This window comes from Lipophrys pholis, assembly GCF_963383615.2.
Source record: "Lipophrys pholis genome assembly, chromosome: 3".
NCBI classification, from domain to species: Eukaryota; Metazoa; Chordata; class Actinopteri; order Blenniiformes; family Blenniidae; genus Lipophrys; species Lipophrys pholis.
Window position 1 is genome coordinate 23,692,113 of NC_137627.1, and position 16,657 is coordinate 23,708,769.

At 43.4% G+C, this 16,657-nt stretch overlaps 1 protein-coding gene across 2 annotated transcripts; it reads right to left on the reverse strand.

Moving 5' to 3' along the window:
* Positions 1 to 3,076: 3,076 nt before the first annotated feature.
* On the reverse strand, positions 3,077 to 12,757 carry LOC308107164 (galactose-3-O-sulfotransferase 2-like). Of its 2 annotated transcripts, XM_080459327.1 has the most exons (5): positions 12,657 to 12,757; positions 7,349 to 7,444; positions 6,668 to 7,184; positions 4,893 to 5,295; positions 3,077 to 4,105 (listed from the first exon to the last, which is right to left on the reverse strand). In XM_080459327.1, the coding sequence occupies exons 1-5, from the start codon at positions 12,689 to 12,691 to the stop codon at positions 3,984 to 3,986; spliced, it is 1,173 nt and encodes a 390-aa protein (XP_080315453.1). In that variant the 5' UTR covers positions 12,692 to 12,757; the 3' UTR covers positions 3,077 to 3,983. The 2 variants fall into 2 exon arrangements, with proteins under 2 accessions (XP_080315453.1, XP_080315452.1); XM_080459326.1 differs by lacking the exon at positions 3,077 to 4,105 and having other exon boundaries at positions 4,356 to 5,295.
* Between the last annotated feature and the right edge of the window lie 3,900 nt (positions 12,758 to 16,657).

Below are 16,657 nucleotides of genomic sequence, written 5' to 3' on the forward strand. Positions count from 1 at the left end.
GTGAGGTACTGCAGTGAGGTACTGCCGTGAGGTACTGTAGTGAAGTACTGTAGTGAGGTTCTGTAGTGAGGTACTGTAGTGAGGCTCTGGAGTAAGGTTCTGCAGTGAGGTTCTGTAGTGAGGTACTGCAGTGAGGTTCTGCAGTGAGGTACTGCAGTGAGGTACTGCAGTGAGGTTCTGCAGTGAGGTTCTGTAGTGAGGTTCTGCAGTAAGGTACTGCAGTAAGGTTCGGCTTTGAGGTACTGCAGTAAGTTTCTGCAGTGAGGTACTGCCATGAGGTACTGTAGTGAAGTACTGTAGTGAGGTTCTGTAGTGAGGTTCTGTAGTGAGGTAGTGTAGTGAGGTAGTGTAGAGAAGTGCTGTAGTGAGGTTCTGTAGTGAGGTACTGCAGTAAGTTTCTGCAGTGAGGTACTGCCGTGAGGTACTATAGTGAGGTACTGCAGTGAGGTTCTGTAGTGACGTTCTGTAGTGAGGTACTGCAGTGAGGTACTCTGTAGTGAGGTTCTGTAGTGAGGTACTGCAGTAAGGTTCTGCAGTGAGGTTCTCCAGGAGGCTGTTTGCAGTCACACACTCCTCATGAAGCTGTTGTTTGTTTATTGTTTATTCTGCCAATAGAGATTGGAAGTTGACCTGAGTCATAAGTGGCACATTGGTCATTGACTGTGGTGAATAAAAGGAAAAAAAATCTTATTGGTTATATTCATAATTTTGTATAGTATTTTGACTACCTGTATAGTTTACTTTGTTTTTTATTTATTTATCCATCCATATATTAAATATATGAATTGTTTGAATTTATAAAATGTTGAATAAAAAAATGCCTATTTGTGTGTATACTGTAAAGTACGTTTATGATTATGTATTTATTTGTAAATATGATCTATCAATTGTATTTATTATTTATATATATTATCTATCAATTGTATTTATTTGTTTCTAACGATCACTAATATGAAACATGGTTTATCACTACCCTGGCAGTTGTTTCATTCTTACCTGCCAACCAGGCAAAGCTGCTCAATGAGCTTCTCCATGTCATTGAAGGAAATCTTCCCACATGCAGAGAGCAGGCGAATCAAAAAGTGCGCCGGCACAGTGCAGTGTGTTTTCTAAAAGTTATCACGCACTATTTCCTCCCACTTCTTCTCATTCCTCCCTGTATTCCTGCAGCCATCTTTATGTTTTTTCAGAGGAGCATTGCTGGTCGAAGGTGTACTATCTGAGTCTCTCACCATGCTGCTTTTTATCCTCGTCTGTTGACTTCCGGTATTTTGTTTGTGAGCAACTGTACCTCAACCAATGAGATAATTGAGATTCTGTACTGTCATACTCGTGTGTGAGTATGCTGTCAGCTCATTGGTCACAGAGCAGGAGAGGCAGTGGAATAAGTTTACCGTAAGTTTTGATATAAAGCGCCCTGCATTGACGTTTTACAGACTATTTTTGATTCTTAGGTAATATGGGACAAAGTGCGTCACTTTTTAGCTCAATACGGGACGTGTACTTTTGTTTGCAAATATGGAATGATTCCAATTTTCAAGGGACAGTTGGCAACCCTATCCACAACAGTCCTGTCTCTTCTCTATGTGCAGAACATTGTTGTTTCACCTGCTTTCTCCTCATTATCCACTTGTTATGACAGCTCCGCACGGAGCATGTAATGCTACACACAGCTCGCTGCGGTCAGCCACGGAGCTCTCCCGCTGGCCACGACCTCTGCCTCCTGCCTGTTATGTCCTATAGCTATCAGGATGTCCATGATCTGAAAAACAGTGACATGATGCATATTGATAGGTTAGCCAACCTAAGGATTTGTTTGATTTAGATTTTTCCTACTGTCATTTGATGGACCATGCACCGTTCCGGTCGCTCATAAGGGGAGACAGGTGTCAATCAAGGAGGGTGGTGACGTTCTGACTCTCAACCTATCGGTGGAGAGGGCGGGACGGAAAGAGGAGCGAGAGTTACGAGAAAGAAAAAGGAAGAGGAAAAGAGTTTTATCACCGCCAATTAGGATAAAAATGAGTTTTACCCTGCTGAAGTAGACAGGGTTCTGTGAGGACTTTCTCCTTCCAGCACGCTTGGTTTAGCGTGAGGTGAGACTGTGGCAGCAGAGCAACCTTCAGTCACCACGGCTGGAGCAGGAGCTAGCTCGCTGGTTCGCTCGCTAGAGGGCGTGGCCATTATAAGAGGAGGGTGGTGCTGAACTGTGGACGGGAAGACCACAACCAGGAGCACAGAGGCGAGGACAACACAGGTTGCTGAGACTGGGACGTGGACGTCACTCCAGCAGCCGAAAGGCGTGTGGATCCAGCTACTTGAAATTTCGAGAGGTGGTCTCGGACGAGGCACAAAGCAGGCGTCACTACTGGGGTGAAGTTAAACTTGTTTTATAGCCATGGAGGTACAGATCTTTTCTATATTTTCTTTTCTTCTTTTAAGCTCCACCAAGCACGCCAAGTGGCACCAACAAACTAAACTATAAAATCCCAGGTATTTAAATGAGGTATTTTCAGTGGAAACTGCAATAAGTAAGTTACTATGAATAGTAAACTGTGCGATTACATGTGCTGCGCAGGCGTGTTCCAGCTTGCTAATGACAATCAGTCATATATTTGATCCTATTTAGCTTGTAACGTTGCTACTGTATGAGTCCCGCAGCTTGTTAAAATGTCCGAGGGCAGGCTTACGTGATGCACCTGAACCATCACTCAGCTCCTGCGGTTAAAACCGGACTAACATGGCGCCTCGGACACAAACTTTCTCTTTTATTACTGAAACAGTTGTGTGAAATGTATTTCTGAAAACATTGGAAGCGATAAATAAGCTGTGCCGTTGTAAAGTTCAAAAGCTGCTTCACAGATGTGCGGGGGCGTGGCCTACAAATTTGACAGCTTCTTCACGGAGTATGAACTCTCCTGCCAAATATAGCTTTTTTTATCAGGAGCCGGCTGACGTCACAGCCCGATTTTCCTTATGGGTTCTTATGGGAGTATGCATTCACTTTCTCAAATTTTCATTGTATACCTTTGAAAGGGACGAGTGTTGTCAAAAAGACCCAAGATGCAGAGAGATTGCAGCAAACAGACCTTTAATGAAAGATAAAATCCCAATACAAAACTTCTTTTCACAGTCCAAACTGAATCCCAATATCGTAGAAAAAGAGATGAGGAGAAACACATCAGACATAGATGAGATACATGACAATCAGAACAAATTAACTGACGGAACAATGAGGTTCAGCTGATAACAATCAAAGGTAATGAAGGGAGATTAGGGAGCAGAGGCGGAGTAAAAAAAAAAAAAAAAAAAGCACTGACCTGAACAAAGGCAGAGAACATGAAACCAGACAAGAACTGAAACTAGTAAATAAAACAAGCAAACCATGATATCAGGTAACACGAGGGAATATCAAATAGGGAAAAGCCGAAAACCAACAACGGCACTTTTACATTGCACAACGGGAAGTCTGGATGGTGAAAGATATTCTGTCTCATAGTCTGTGTTAGATTTGATGCTTTGGGAAATAAAGCAACAGCAGCGTTTCGAGATCAGTTGAGGTTTCATAGTGATCGATCTTTGATATGATCTTGATCATGACCCATGAGCTTTGTGACCTTAGCTAACAGTGAGAAGGGACAACAAGCTGGCCTTCTTTGTCATTTGCTGTTGTGTTTATTAAGCCTTGGTTCCACTGCGCAGCATGGTAAGGTAAGGTAAGGTAAGGTAAGGTAAGGTAAGGTAAGGTAAGGTAAGGTAAGGTAAGGTAAGGTAAGGTCCTTACCTTACCTTACCTTACCTTACCTTACCTTACCTTACCTTACCTTACCTTACCTTACCTTAAGGCGTACCAAGACCAGATTCAATTGTTTGGTTCCACCGCAGAGAGTATGGTTAAAATGTAGGTGGGATTGTGAACAGCCACGCTAGGACGCAGGTATGTAATGTCATTACACACCACGTGGCACCGCTCAGGTGTCTGATCAAAGCCGTGAGCCTCCATTCTCTGTGACATCAGCTTGGAAAACATTGTCATTCTGAACAACAGTGTCCAGCTCACCTATTGTGGAGAGAAGCATCTGTTCCTCATCAGAAGACCAGAGCGCTGACATTTAAAAAAAAAGAAAGAAGTAGGAGTTAATAAAACAAACAGTGTGCACAAAGTGGAGCATGTGAACAACAATGGGAGGGTTTATGGCCAATGAGCTATTTCCATATTGCAGGCTTGTTGAGAGTGAATCACTGATGATCGTTGCAACCAATCAACAGACGTTGGCATTGTAGCTTCCTTGTGGAACCTGTATCGATGTGTTTGGTTCCTCAACAGACGAGTTATAAAAATTGGCAACGGTTGGGTACAGTGCTATCTACAAATTTTGTCAGTAAAAACCATGAAACTTGTTTTGTGCTGTACTGATACATACTGCGCAGTGGAAACGAGGCTTTAAAGTCAGCTGGAGTCAAAAGCCACCGGCACTGCTAAGTTAACTTTTATCTCTCTATTTTCAAAACTGTTTCTGGGAACTGATTATCATACAAAAGTTTTGTGTACTGCAGTTCTGGCGTTATCAGTCTTTGACACTTTGTTTTGGTTTGTATGTCTAGGTCGGGCTTGAGGAGATAGCCCTGAATGACTGCTGCGCCATACTGGAACGGCTTCAGTTCCTTGTCTCTTATCTGTCTTGGGTCGACAGCCTCTCCACCTTCCAAGCAGGAGCTTGTTAACTTGGCCTGTAGCTCCTTCAGCTGAGACACTTCCCGCTTCATTTCCTCTTCCCCAACCAGACCTCTCACTTTGTGCCAGAAGGTGGTGTTAAAGTGTTCATAAATCCTCCAGTCTAAAACATTCCACCTTTTGATTTTCTCAGCAGTTATCGGTGAAATAGGCTTACGGCTTTGGTCAGCGCGACTGTTGAGTTTGAAGGAAACGACATCATCCAGGGACCAGCAGAGGGCATGCTTGAGCAAGATCATGGACTCATCAAAGTATTCATTGATGAGAATAAGGTGGAAGTCCAGTCCTATGCCAGCAATCACCTTGTTGACTATCGTCTCCAGGTCTGAGGTCTTAGCTGTGGCAGTGTTGTCATAGCCAAAGTCAAAGGCAAGGTTGTTGTGAGCATAGTTGTTCAACAATGACACGTTATTCAGGCCATTGTCTAGAAAGTCATCCAGGGATTTGGTCTTGCTGAAGACTCCAAGGCCTTTGTAGTAAATATATATGGACTCCATCATATTCACAGGATTTCTCAAAATAGAAAAGTAGAAGGAATCTTCAGGCATCAATTTTCTCACCTGTAAATGAAGCAGAGACGTAAAGATTAATGAAAAAAAAAAAGCCCCTTTGTGTCATACATTTTTCAAGTACACTTCACTCTGCCCAACCTGTATTTTGGGCAGAAAGGTTTGTGTATTCCTCGCCACTTCATTGGGTGGAAGAGTTTGACAGATAAAGACATTCAATTGAGTAGCTATATACTCTTGATGAACCTTTGAACACTGTTCTTTTGTGTAATGTTTTACAGGAAGTGATTTTCAATGTGAAGCAATTGATGTGTGACAACTTAGTGTGAAACCTGAATGCAGATAACTAAGCGTTTCAGTGGCATGTCATATAATTTTTATGCTGATGACATTCAATTGTATAACTCATTCAAACCCAAAATATGAATTTTAAATGACTGTTTGCACTTTGCATGGTAACCACCTCCATTGGTGTGTGACTGTGTGTGTCAATGGGTGAATGTGATTTACAGTATAAAGCGCTGAAATCAAAGTGAAATCCATTTACCATTCCAATTGCGCAAAACAGCTCACTCAAAAGGTATGGTACTGTATCGAAGGTTGAATCAGAGATGACGTTATACACTTTTATCTCATCTCGTTTAGGTTATTGTGATGCCCTTTTACTCTGGTTAAGTCAGGTCTTTCTAAACCACCCCACCTTCAAACAGCCCAAAATGCCATTTCTTGCTATTTAACAGGATCAAACCGGCAATTCCACATCACCCCTGTCCTATCCTCTGTTCACTGGCTCCTGAAGTGAGTAGAGCCAAGCAACATGGACAATAAGGCCATCTCGCCATATAGACGGGTAGTGACAAAAAACGGATAGTTCAACCGCTACGTTTTTAAAGATAACATTGATCACACCAGATTATTAAAAAAAATAAAAATAAATTCATAATCCTCCATAAAAGACATAAGAGCTACTATGAGCATTCCAAACCAATGGGGGCAGTGTCATGAGCAGTATAAAGCATTCGCTCCTCCAAAATAATAGAGCATTTGTCGTGATTGCAAACAAGCCAAAAGCGTCTGCACAAACCTAAAAACAAGCACTGCCTTAACTGCATACATTGCCATCACAGTAAATGCATGTCAAGTACTGTATGTGTAAACAGTGTTCAAAGCGCTTTACATTGTTAAATACATTTACCCATTCACACACACGTTCACACACCAATGGAGGTGGCTGCCATGCAAAGGTGCCTAGTCCGTCCATTGGGAGCAGTTTGGGGTTCAGTTTCTTGCTCAAAGACTCTTCAACATGAGGACATATAGGGAATTGAGAGTGTAAGCTACTGAGTCTCAGTCCTGCCATTAATCAAGTCATGCCATTTTCACACACCTTGCAAAATTACAAATTATTTTGGAAGAAGCTCACCTCAAAACTTCTGAACCTCATGTGGTTGCATATAATGTCAAAATTCATCAGCTGTTTGCTTTCGACCCCATTCACAAAACGTGTGTCAAAATACTTTGGGTAAGACAGCTGGTTGTGCTTGTTTCGGGGCAAGGCGAAGGTCAACCCCCTCGTTTCACCATACCGGTACAGCATGTTTTGGATAGTGCTGCTTGCTGTTTTATGTGTCTTCAGAAAAACGATGTGAGATTTTGGTTGGCAGTTTTTTTGGAGGTGTTGATCCTCTCTCTCCTGTAGCTTATCATTGAACAGCTTTCCAGCTCCCTCATTTTGACTGTTGTCCTCTAAGAAATTGTCTTCCAGCTGGATCCACCCAAAAGGAGGTGGACGCTCTGCGAGGTTGTTTTCCTGTAGGGGACTGGGCTGGGCCAGTGGAGGAAGAGGTCCCTCACTCTGAAGACGAGGCTCTTTGGCGTTGTCGTACCAGAAGTGATTCAGTCCAGATGTATTGCCGAGGGCAGAAAGCTTCAAAGAGGCACTGCAACAGTCAATAATAATTTTTTTTAAAGAAGTTTTTTCACTTCCAACATTTGCATTTTCTTTGAGCAATGCTCATTTTTTTTGTTGGAATTTATTTCTCGACCAGTCGCATGTAAGACAAAAATGTTAGAAAATGTTTCACAGTTTGATGAAAGACTTCACCTGGAAAGTTGGACTTGAATGGCCTGGATGGTTATACCGGCCAACAGCAAGGTGACGATGATGCACAGAGAGAGTTGCCGGCGCCGCAGACGAATACTGACAAAGAAAAAACAAAAACAAAACATCAAGTTTAAAGCAAGGTTTATCAAAGTGTGGGAGGAGAAACACCCCTCTCCACATGACACACCACCAGCCTCCATCTAACAAGGGACAAATAGTCATAATTTGTGTGCTTTTTGTGAATAACATGTTGTCCTATAGGACAGTGGTGTTGTAGACAATATCTAAGGAGGCCTAAAAACCATTTCCATATTTTTTAAACACAAATGGTGAAATATGTGTGAGTGTTACATTAAATTATGAGAAATATAATTAAAATATCGTTCTGTAATGTGTTAATGGCAGGTTAACGTGCGACTTGGTATATGTTCTGGTGGCGCACCTGGCTGCCGCTGCCCTCAGTGACTTTAGTGATTTTAAGTGATTTTTGCTTGTTTGTTTCATCCTGTGTTTTCTGGGGTGGTCTCCTGTGCACTGTGTATGTATTTGGTGCTTTGTGGACTGTGTGTACACGTCGCTGCACCGGGCCCTGGACTGTTGCTGGCAGCTTTTCATTGCAGTCTGAGTCTGAGTCCTGCCGTCTGGAATGTTGTGGACATGTCCTCAGACTTGCAGCCTGCTTGCTGCTCTGGGGCTGCTTCACAACCTAGCAGCTCCAACTCGGCCTAAGTGACCTGCATGACGCTAAGATGCCCCTCAACCGCTACAAAACCTCATCAGATTCTCCATTCCACAAGACCTTGCAGGCATCAGACAACAGAGACTCCTTCAGTGGTGCCCATACGTCCCCAGAGGCTCCTGGAGAGCGTTTATTTATACGCGGTCTGGTGGCTCAATTCTCTCCTTCTGGTCAGCAGCTCCTGCCATCACGTCTGCCGCGTCATCAGAGTGCCGGCGCTTTGGGACTTTGTAGCCATGGCAACCCCACAGTGCTACAGAGTCAACAGTGTGGAAGACGTAGAGTCGATTTTAGGCTGCTGCAGCCCCTCTTCAAATGGGTGACACAAAATCTATCAGGTTGGAACTGCTGAACAGTCTCTCACAAATATATCCTGTCTGATTCATGACCACATCCTAGACCAACACCTGGACCTAATGTGCCTCACTGAAACCTGGCACCGACCAAATGCTTTTGCTGCCCTCAATGAAGCCAGTCCAAATGGTTACACCTACCTTCAGGCAGCCTGCAGCACTGGTCATGGAGGTGGCCTGTCTGCCATCTACCACAACGATCTGGGTCTATCGCCTCTACCTCTGCCTGAAATATCTGCTTTTAATGCCTGGCATTTCAAACCAAACCACCCACTCTGATAATATTTTTCCTCATTTACCGGCCACCTAAACCACACCAAAATGTAATCCCAGACTTCTTGAACCTTCTATCCACTTTCTATCTCACATCTGCAAATATTATAATACTCGTTGACCTGAACATAGATGTCGACTCCCCCTCCTGCTGCTATGCAGCAGAATTCCTTCATTTATTAGACTGCTTCAATCTCAGTAAGCTGAGGTCCCCACACACGTCAAAGTCCATACTCTGGAACTGGTCATCACTGACCCCCCCCCCCCCGACAACCTTCAAAAGTCAGGAAGATGAAGCCCACCACGTGCACCCTCAACCCCTTTCCATCCCTACTTTTGCACCTGTTATCACCACCATTATCAGCCAGTCTCTTCATTTGGGAGGGAACTGAGCCAGACTGCCATAATCAAGCCTCTCCTCCAAAACCTTGCATTGGACCCAGAAATCTTCACAAACTACAGACCCATAGCAAACCTCCCATTCCTCTCAAAGTTACTGGAAAAAGTTGTTTCCTCACAACTCCATGACAACCGCAAATCAAACTAGCTGTGTGAAAAGTTTCAAGGGCGGTTTCCGGCCTGCACACTCCACCAAAACAGCTCTGATTAGCACCACACAAACACAATGAAATTCATTTCCATGGGTGGAGCCACATCAAGAACACAGAGCGTCACCTGCAGCCTTCCCTAAGACCAACCCTTTTCACGCTAAACATGCTTCCGCTTGGTCAAATTATCACCCACTACAAAATGTCCTTCCATCGCTATGCTAACAACACCCAACTTTACATAAAAGCGGACCCTCACCCTTCATATGCTTCAGCATCCACCTCACACCCACCATCAACCTCCACACTCAGCCTCTGCCTGGAGAAGATAAAGGCATGGATAAACCACAATTTCCTCCAGCCGAACAGCTCCAAAACAGAGGCCATACTAATCGGCACACCTCGTCAACTCCAGTTATCTACAATCACATCAATAAACTTTTCTAGTCAGGACATCCTTCTCTCCTCCACTGTCACTAACATTGGTGTGCAGTTTGACTCCCACCTCTGTTTTGCCGCGCACATCAAACACCTGTGCAAAACATCATTTTACCACCTAAAAAATATTGCCACCCTCCACCCATCACTCACCCTGCCTGACGCTGAGAAGGTCGTCCATGCCTTTGTCTCCTACAGGTCTACTGCAACTCACTCCTCATGGCATCACCAAGAAAAACCTTAAAAAACTCCAATACATCCAGAACAGCGCCGCCAGTCTCTTCGACAAAACTAAAAAACATGACCACATCACACCAGTTCTGAAATCCCTCCATTGGCTCCCCGTCTCCGCCAGAATTCATGACAACATCTGCCTCCTCACATACCAGTGTATTCATGGCAACACACACCCCTACCTCAAGGAACCTCACCCTACCTACCAATACACGTTACCTATGTTCCAATAATTTTACTTACAAATTTTTTAAGTGTTTTATATTGTTGCTTTAGCTTACATAGACAGCTTACACACACTGGGATCTCTGTGTGGAGAACCGGGTTGCAGAATCGAACCTCGCCAGAATTCTCTGTCTTTCTCTTCTCCCCCCCCTCTCACTCCCCCTCTTTCACTAACCTGAGTCTGCGCTTCCCCTGCGCTCGTGTTATCTGATCAAGATAAGCTCTCACACAGCCACAGTTAGCAACCAAACTGCTATCTGGTGCTGCTACACCACATCTGCCTCGATCACCAGAGTTCTAACTGCATGTCCCGACATCCACTGAGAACTCCGGCGCTCAGAACCGGTCCGACGGAACCGCCTGTTCGTTTTACAGTAGGTGAGACCGCTTCGCTCTGAGACCGCCCTCGCGCATGCACGTGCGATGGACATCTTGTTTATCTGGCCGCTAAGCAACCGCCGCGTCCCCAGAAAGAGCGAGTCAAACGCCTCTAGTGGTCACGTGGGTCATCGCAATCCCTCTTGACGTCCACCTGGTGGACGCATGAAGTCATTGCGCTCTCCCTCTGCACACCGCCGCACACCCCTAGTGGTCGTCACGGTCACCACACTGACCCACCAATGTCTGCCTCCACCTGGTGGACGTTCGAGGTCATCACACCCACTCATATTGACCTGCCAACGTCTGCCTCCACCTGGTGGACGTTTGGGGTCATTATGCCCATTACCACACACACACACACACACACACACACACACACACACACACACACACACACACACACACACACACACACACACACACACACACACACACACCCACACACACACACACACACACACACACACACACACACACACACACACACACGCACGCACACACTCTTTGTACATAGTGTTTGCTGTTTAGTAGATTAGATCTCCGCGTTAGATGTCGTTTGCAACTTGAATGTGTTGATTTATGAGATGATTTCAGAATTATTTATGGATTAATACATTTTTGTTAATAAACGCCTGTTAGCTGAATTGAATGATTCTTGGTGATTATTGTGTATTTATTGTTGACAATTCACTGGTTTGTAACAGTCTGTGCTCGGATCTCACACCTTCTCTTTTTATTTAAGATTGTTATTGTGATGTTCTGTTTTTCCTGTTTGGTGCACCTCTCCTCTCTCTCTCCCCTTCTCTTAGTGCTGCACTCTCCAGGGACAAGCACACACACCTGAGGCTGATCATGATCAGCGTGTTACTTAAGCCGGCAGCTGATCGGAGGGTGCTGCCGGATTATTGTCGATCGTCCTGAGTGGTCCTGGTGTCGCCTCCCGTCTCGTCTCCGACGCTTGCTGCTTGCACTCCTGTTTTGTTTTTTCAGCCGTACTCCGGCTCGCATTGTGTTTTGCGGAGAGAATAAACTGTTCCTTTTTACCTCTGATTACCCACCTCTGCTTTTGGGTGCGTCGCCATCACAGTTATATTTTTATACAGAAATATTATCTAACTTAAATAAACCTTTTACAAACGAGACTGATATTTTTGGTATTAGCTATTTCCAGTTTATCTGGTGGTGCCCCCCTTTTTATTATTAATAGATAAATAACACATTTATTGAAATTAATAATTTTTCATTAATAAATGATTTGTGATAATTAACTTTTAAGTAATTACTCGATTACTTTAGGAGTTGTTAATGAGTAAATGACCGTTTATTTGTCATAAATTACTTCCAGTGATTTATTACTTTCAGTAATCTATTACTTACAGTACTTTAATGCTAATAACCAACCATAAATCCCAACATAAATAAAGTTGAATTGAATTAATATTCTTTACTAAGATAACACTACACTTAAATAAAAGAGAAGGCGTGATATTCAAGCACTGACTGCCATAACCAGCAAATGTCACAATAAATACACAATAACCACCAGGAATCGTTCAATTTATAAAGTTAGCAAACAGGTGTTTATAAACAAAATGTATCTATTCATAAATTACTCATCTAAGAATCAACACATCTGACTGGCAAATTAATAGAGTTAGTTGGTATGTGTGTGCGTGCGTGCCAGTGTCTTGAACAGAGATATGAGAAGCATTTTGGCAACAGTTAATAGTAAACTTGCTTTTTGACTTTGATACCCCTGTGGTAACAGGAAAATCAAGTCGAGGATATTTTTTGTTTTTAATAAATTATTAGTTTTGTATTAAATTTGTTGTCCCAAAGTGAGGAGGCTATCTTCCTCTGCACTCCATGTCTAATTAAATTTCAACATATACAACATATACTTTAATGATGTTACTAGACCTTGTTTTTTTTACTGTATATTTAGTTGTAATTTGTAGACTCTCAGAAGAACTGATGAAACATTATTTGAAGCACTCATAATAAAAAGAGCATATAAGAGCTGATGACCCAAATTCAAGTGGTTTACCATCCAAGCCGCTTTTGATAAGAGACAATAAATAATAAACCTCATGTTAAAAAAAGATAGATGGACTTACAAGGCGGCAGGGGTGAGTGAGATCCTTACAGGCATTTTCCTATCAAGATCGTTAAATTCAGCTCTAGCTCCGTCTGTCTGTCCTGATCTGCAGGTGTACCTGTCTGTGTGGACTCCTCCTTCCAAGCTGTCATCTCTTCTCAGGTCCTCCTCCCCCCCCCCCCCCCCCCCCCCCATTAAACATTTAAACAGCTATTGAACAGACAGCACTTATTAAGACTCTTTTATTAACATACTTGTAAACAAATAAAAGCAGAAGCTTCGTTAATCCCTTTTAGAAAATGAATGTCTTTTGGGGCTGGTTTACTGGAAATGACAGTCTGAGTTTTGGGAAAACAAAAGGTATTTCAGATGTATTTTAATTTCAAACAACACATCAATTCCTTTCTCCTGAAAAAAACCCTCAAAAAAATTACTATACTGGAGAAAGGTGAACCTGTCCTGCAACTATTCAGCCAAATTTCTTCATTCAAACGGTAAATTAGAAGAGATGTGACTGAGTTAATAATCAGAGACTCACTGCTTGTTGTCTTCATCTCATCTCATAGAAACACGTGAGAACAAACCAGAACTGACTTTAAGCTAATCAGGTCTGGCCTCAAGTCTCACACATGAAATGTAGCTGATGTGTTTACTTTTCTGTCAGACGCTCTGGTGTTAATCAGCCATAGGTGAGACTTGCTACTAAGCCCCGCCTCCACAGGGCGGCTTTCCTCATCGCTCCAGGCTGCTCAAACACACACACACACACACACACACACACACACACACACACACACACACACACACACACTATTAGAGAGAGAGAAATCAAGAAATCCTCTCTTTTAGTGAAGATTATCTGTAGAAAATGAATGAATACAGTTCAGGGCCCATTGGTAGTTTATTGGCATAAACAAATTTGATAGTATTACAGTTTATTCATATATTTTATAATAACAAAAAAAAAACCATTCCTCTTGCTTCCACCAGGGGGGCGTCGCTACAGCGCCCTCTATTGACCAGCCACCACTGACAACTTCCACTATAATAAAACACGCACACACGCACGCACACACACACACACACAGTATTTATATATATTAGTGCTGTTAAAAATAATGCATTAATTTAATTAATTGATTTGAAACATTTAATTTGTTAAAAAAGTGTAACGTAATCAATCAGTTTAGTTTACTTCTGGTTGTTTTTTTTAATCCCTAACTGGAGCAGCATGTGCAGCGTCTATGGGTGCAGCACCGTGACAACAGAGCAGCCCAATACCAAGTGCAATAATATTAAGGCAGAAAGTTTCACTTTAAATTTTACCTGACGGCTGATTGAGAAAGTGAAAGTCATTAGCTTATCTTTGTAAAGCCGAATATAATGACCACAGAAGTGTCTCTCAATATCAAATTGGAAAACGAAAATCGGATGGTTTCCCGTTTCCCGTTTTCCGACATCAAAAGAAAAATCGAATGGCCGGAAGGTACATGGACGGATAATCCAATGGCTCGTAATCTGTGGAGGAGGATGGAGTGGAAGATGGTGTCAAACGCCACATTCAGATCAAGGAGGAAGAGAATGGACAATAGATCAGAGTCAGCTGCTACCAGAAGGTCGTTAGTGAGTTTCATGCAAGCTGTTTCCGTGCTATGGTGAGGACGAAAGCCAGACTGAAACTGTTCATAGAGGTTGCTGTCGGAGTGATGACTTTGGATTTGGGATGCAACATTTTTTCCAGAATCTTAGAGAGAAATGGTGGATTAGAAATGGGACGGAGGTTATTGTAGTTGTTGGGGTTTGAGCTGTGTTTCTTTAAAACTGGGGCAATGGCGGCAGATTTAAGATGGTGGATCCAGAGGTGAGGGAGGAGCAGATGATGGTGGTTATCAGAGATGAGAGGGAGGAAACACATGATTTAACTAGAGTAGCTGGTAGTGTGTCAAGCTGGCAGGTAGATGATGTTTATTTCTGGATCACGTCAGATGTGTCAGCAACAGAAGGAAGGTGGAAACTGGTAAATGGTTGGGTGAGAAGGGGGAGACAAAGGGGGGGGGGGGGGGGGGGGGGGATGTCATAAGTGCGTTGCAGTTGTCAGTAGAGTCGACGGCCCAACCGTAATTTCTCGGCCGACCACACATCGTGGACCAGATGGAGTTTATGGCAGTGGAGTCATTGATGTGGCGGTTCCAACAGGATCTGCGGTGGATGTATTTCCGACGTGGAAGGCGGGAGATGTCTGGGTGGAGGTGCAGCATTGGAGGAGGATCAGGCAGGTGGAACCGTAACTGGACAAGCTCAGCCTCTGCATATTGTAGCCAGGCAGCAGATTAATTAGTTATGATGGACAGTCCAGTCAGAGACTTACAGCCAGACAGTTAATCCCCATGATGGAGCAGCTGTCATTAGCCAGGTGAGGAGAAGGAGTCCGCAGGTGACGAGGACTAAACCACTGTTACACTCTATCTCCTGGTTCTTGTATGAGCGCTGTCAGTGCTAAATTGGTGAGATCAGTGACGTATCACGTTTTGGAGTGACGCAATGACGTGGCTCTCACTTGGCTCGGTTAAAGGTGGAAAAAGAACTGGTTCTTTGGCGGTACTCATTTAAGAACCGGCCCTGAACTAGCTCCTGGTTCTTGTTGGTGGAAAAGCCCTAACAGAAAGCATTACATCAGGGTGCTTACACGAGAGATGCATGCTCATTATAACTTTTATGATTCCACATGGAAATGTATCATACATTGTGTATGTATTTCATTTTATGTCATTTCGTGTCTGTGTGAGAGAGGGAGTGTTTGTGAGCCCAATTTGTATGATGTGGCTCTTGGGCTATACTATGCAGTCGAGATAACATGTCTTCATTGGACGGAGTAATTAGTGTTTATACATTGCAGTGTTGGTGGTTCCAATAACAAACAAGAGAAGACAGTTGTTATTTTGGGTTACATTCTGTGGTCAGATACTGCTGCATTGTTGTGCTCTGGCACACACAGAAAGCCTTTAATTTAGGGGCCGCATGGTTTGGTTGTTAGCGCGCTCGTCTCCCAATCGGAAGGTTGCAGGTTCAACTCCAATCTTTGCCTGTCTGCATACCGAAGAGTCCTTGGGCAAGACACCGAACCCCAAACTGCCTGGGTGAAGGCAGTGTGAGAGTGAGTGGTTGGTGGTTGTCGGAGGGGTCGATGGTGCAGTTTGGCAGCCTCGCCTCCGTCAGTCTGTCTGTGGGCTTTTTCCCTTTTGGCCCTGTGGCTACATACGTAGCTTACCACCATCGAGTATGGAGTGAATGAATAATGCAATGTAGAAGTTCCAGAAGGTTTGGCGCCAACACAACGGGTAAGCAGCAAACTTATTCTGACCTGTTGTGAAAAGTTTGGTGTTCTCATGATGTTTTGAGATTTTGAGTGTATGTTATGAGTTTGAGACAGTTACTTGAATGAGTTTTTGGTCAGTGAACCTTAAATCCGCAGAGTCGAGGACCTGCGTCATAATTCTGAGAATTCTGAAAGACGTTTTTTGGAGTTTTAAGGATTTACCTTTCTACTTGGGTAGTTTGGAGTCATAATGTTTGTGAGACTAGATGAATAATAATACTGGTAATAAAAAGAGACGCATGCATGGTTTTGGAGTCAGATTGGAGGTTAACTCTGTTGATTTGTTGCACGTTTGATTGTTTTATGTGGATGCGTTGCTGTAAGATATTGTGCCGAGAGATTAAAATCCCTCTGTAGTGTGAGTCAGAAGGATTGAGTGAAAATTTTGTGTTGGTTAGCTGTGTGGCTGCAGCTTGGTGAAAATGGAGGTGATGTGAATCAGTGTTGCAGAAACAGGATTTGTCTCTTTAAAATGGCTGAAAAGTACTGTGGTCACAAAATGGTGGCTGTTTCTTGGAGACAATTGCCTTGAAGTAACTTGTGAAATTTTTGTTGTCATGACTGAGACTTCTCCCGTCAGAGAACAAAAGGTTGGGTGTGTTGGGGAGAAATCTTTTGTGTGAGTGAAACTCCTCTTAAGACAA

What these genes read in the sequence shown, in the direction of transcription:
- LOC308107164 (XM_080459326.1), bottom strand. Translation starts at nt 12,691, where the DNA reads ATGCCTGTAAGGATCTCACTCACCCCTGCCGCCTT. An exon ending in TCACTCACCCCTGCCGCCTT is followed by an intron (nt 7,445 to 12,656) that starts GTAAGTCCATCT and finishes TTTCTTTGTCAG; the next exon opens with TATTCGTCTGCGGCGCCGGC. An exon ending in TGAGGTTCAGAAGTTTTGAG is followed by an intron (nt 5,296 to 6,667) that starts GTGAGCTTCTTC and finishes CTTCATTTACAG; the next exon opens with GTGAGAAAATTGATGCCTGA.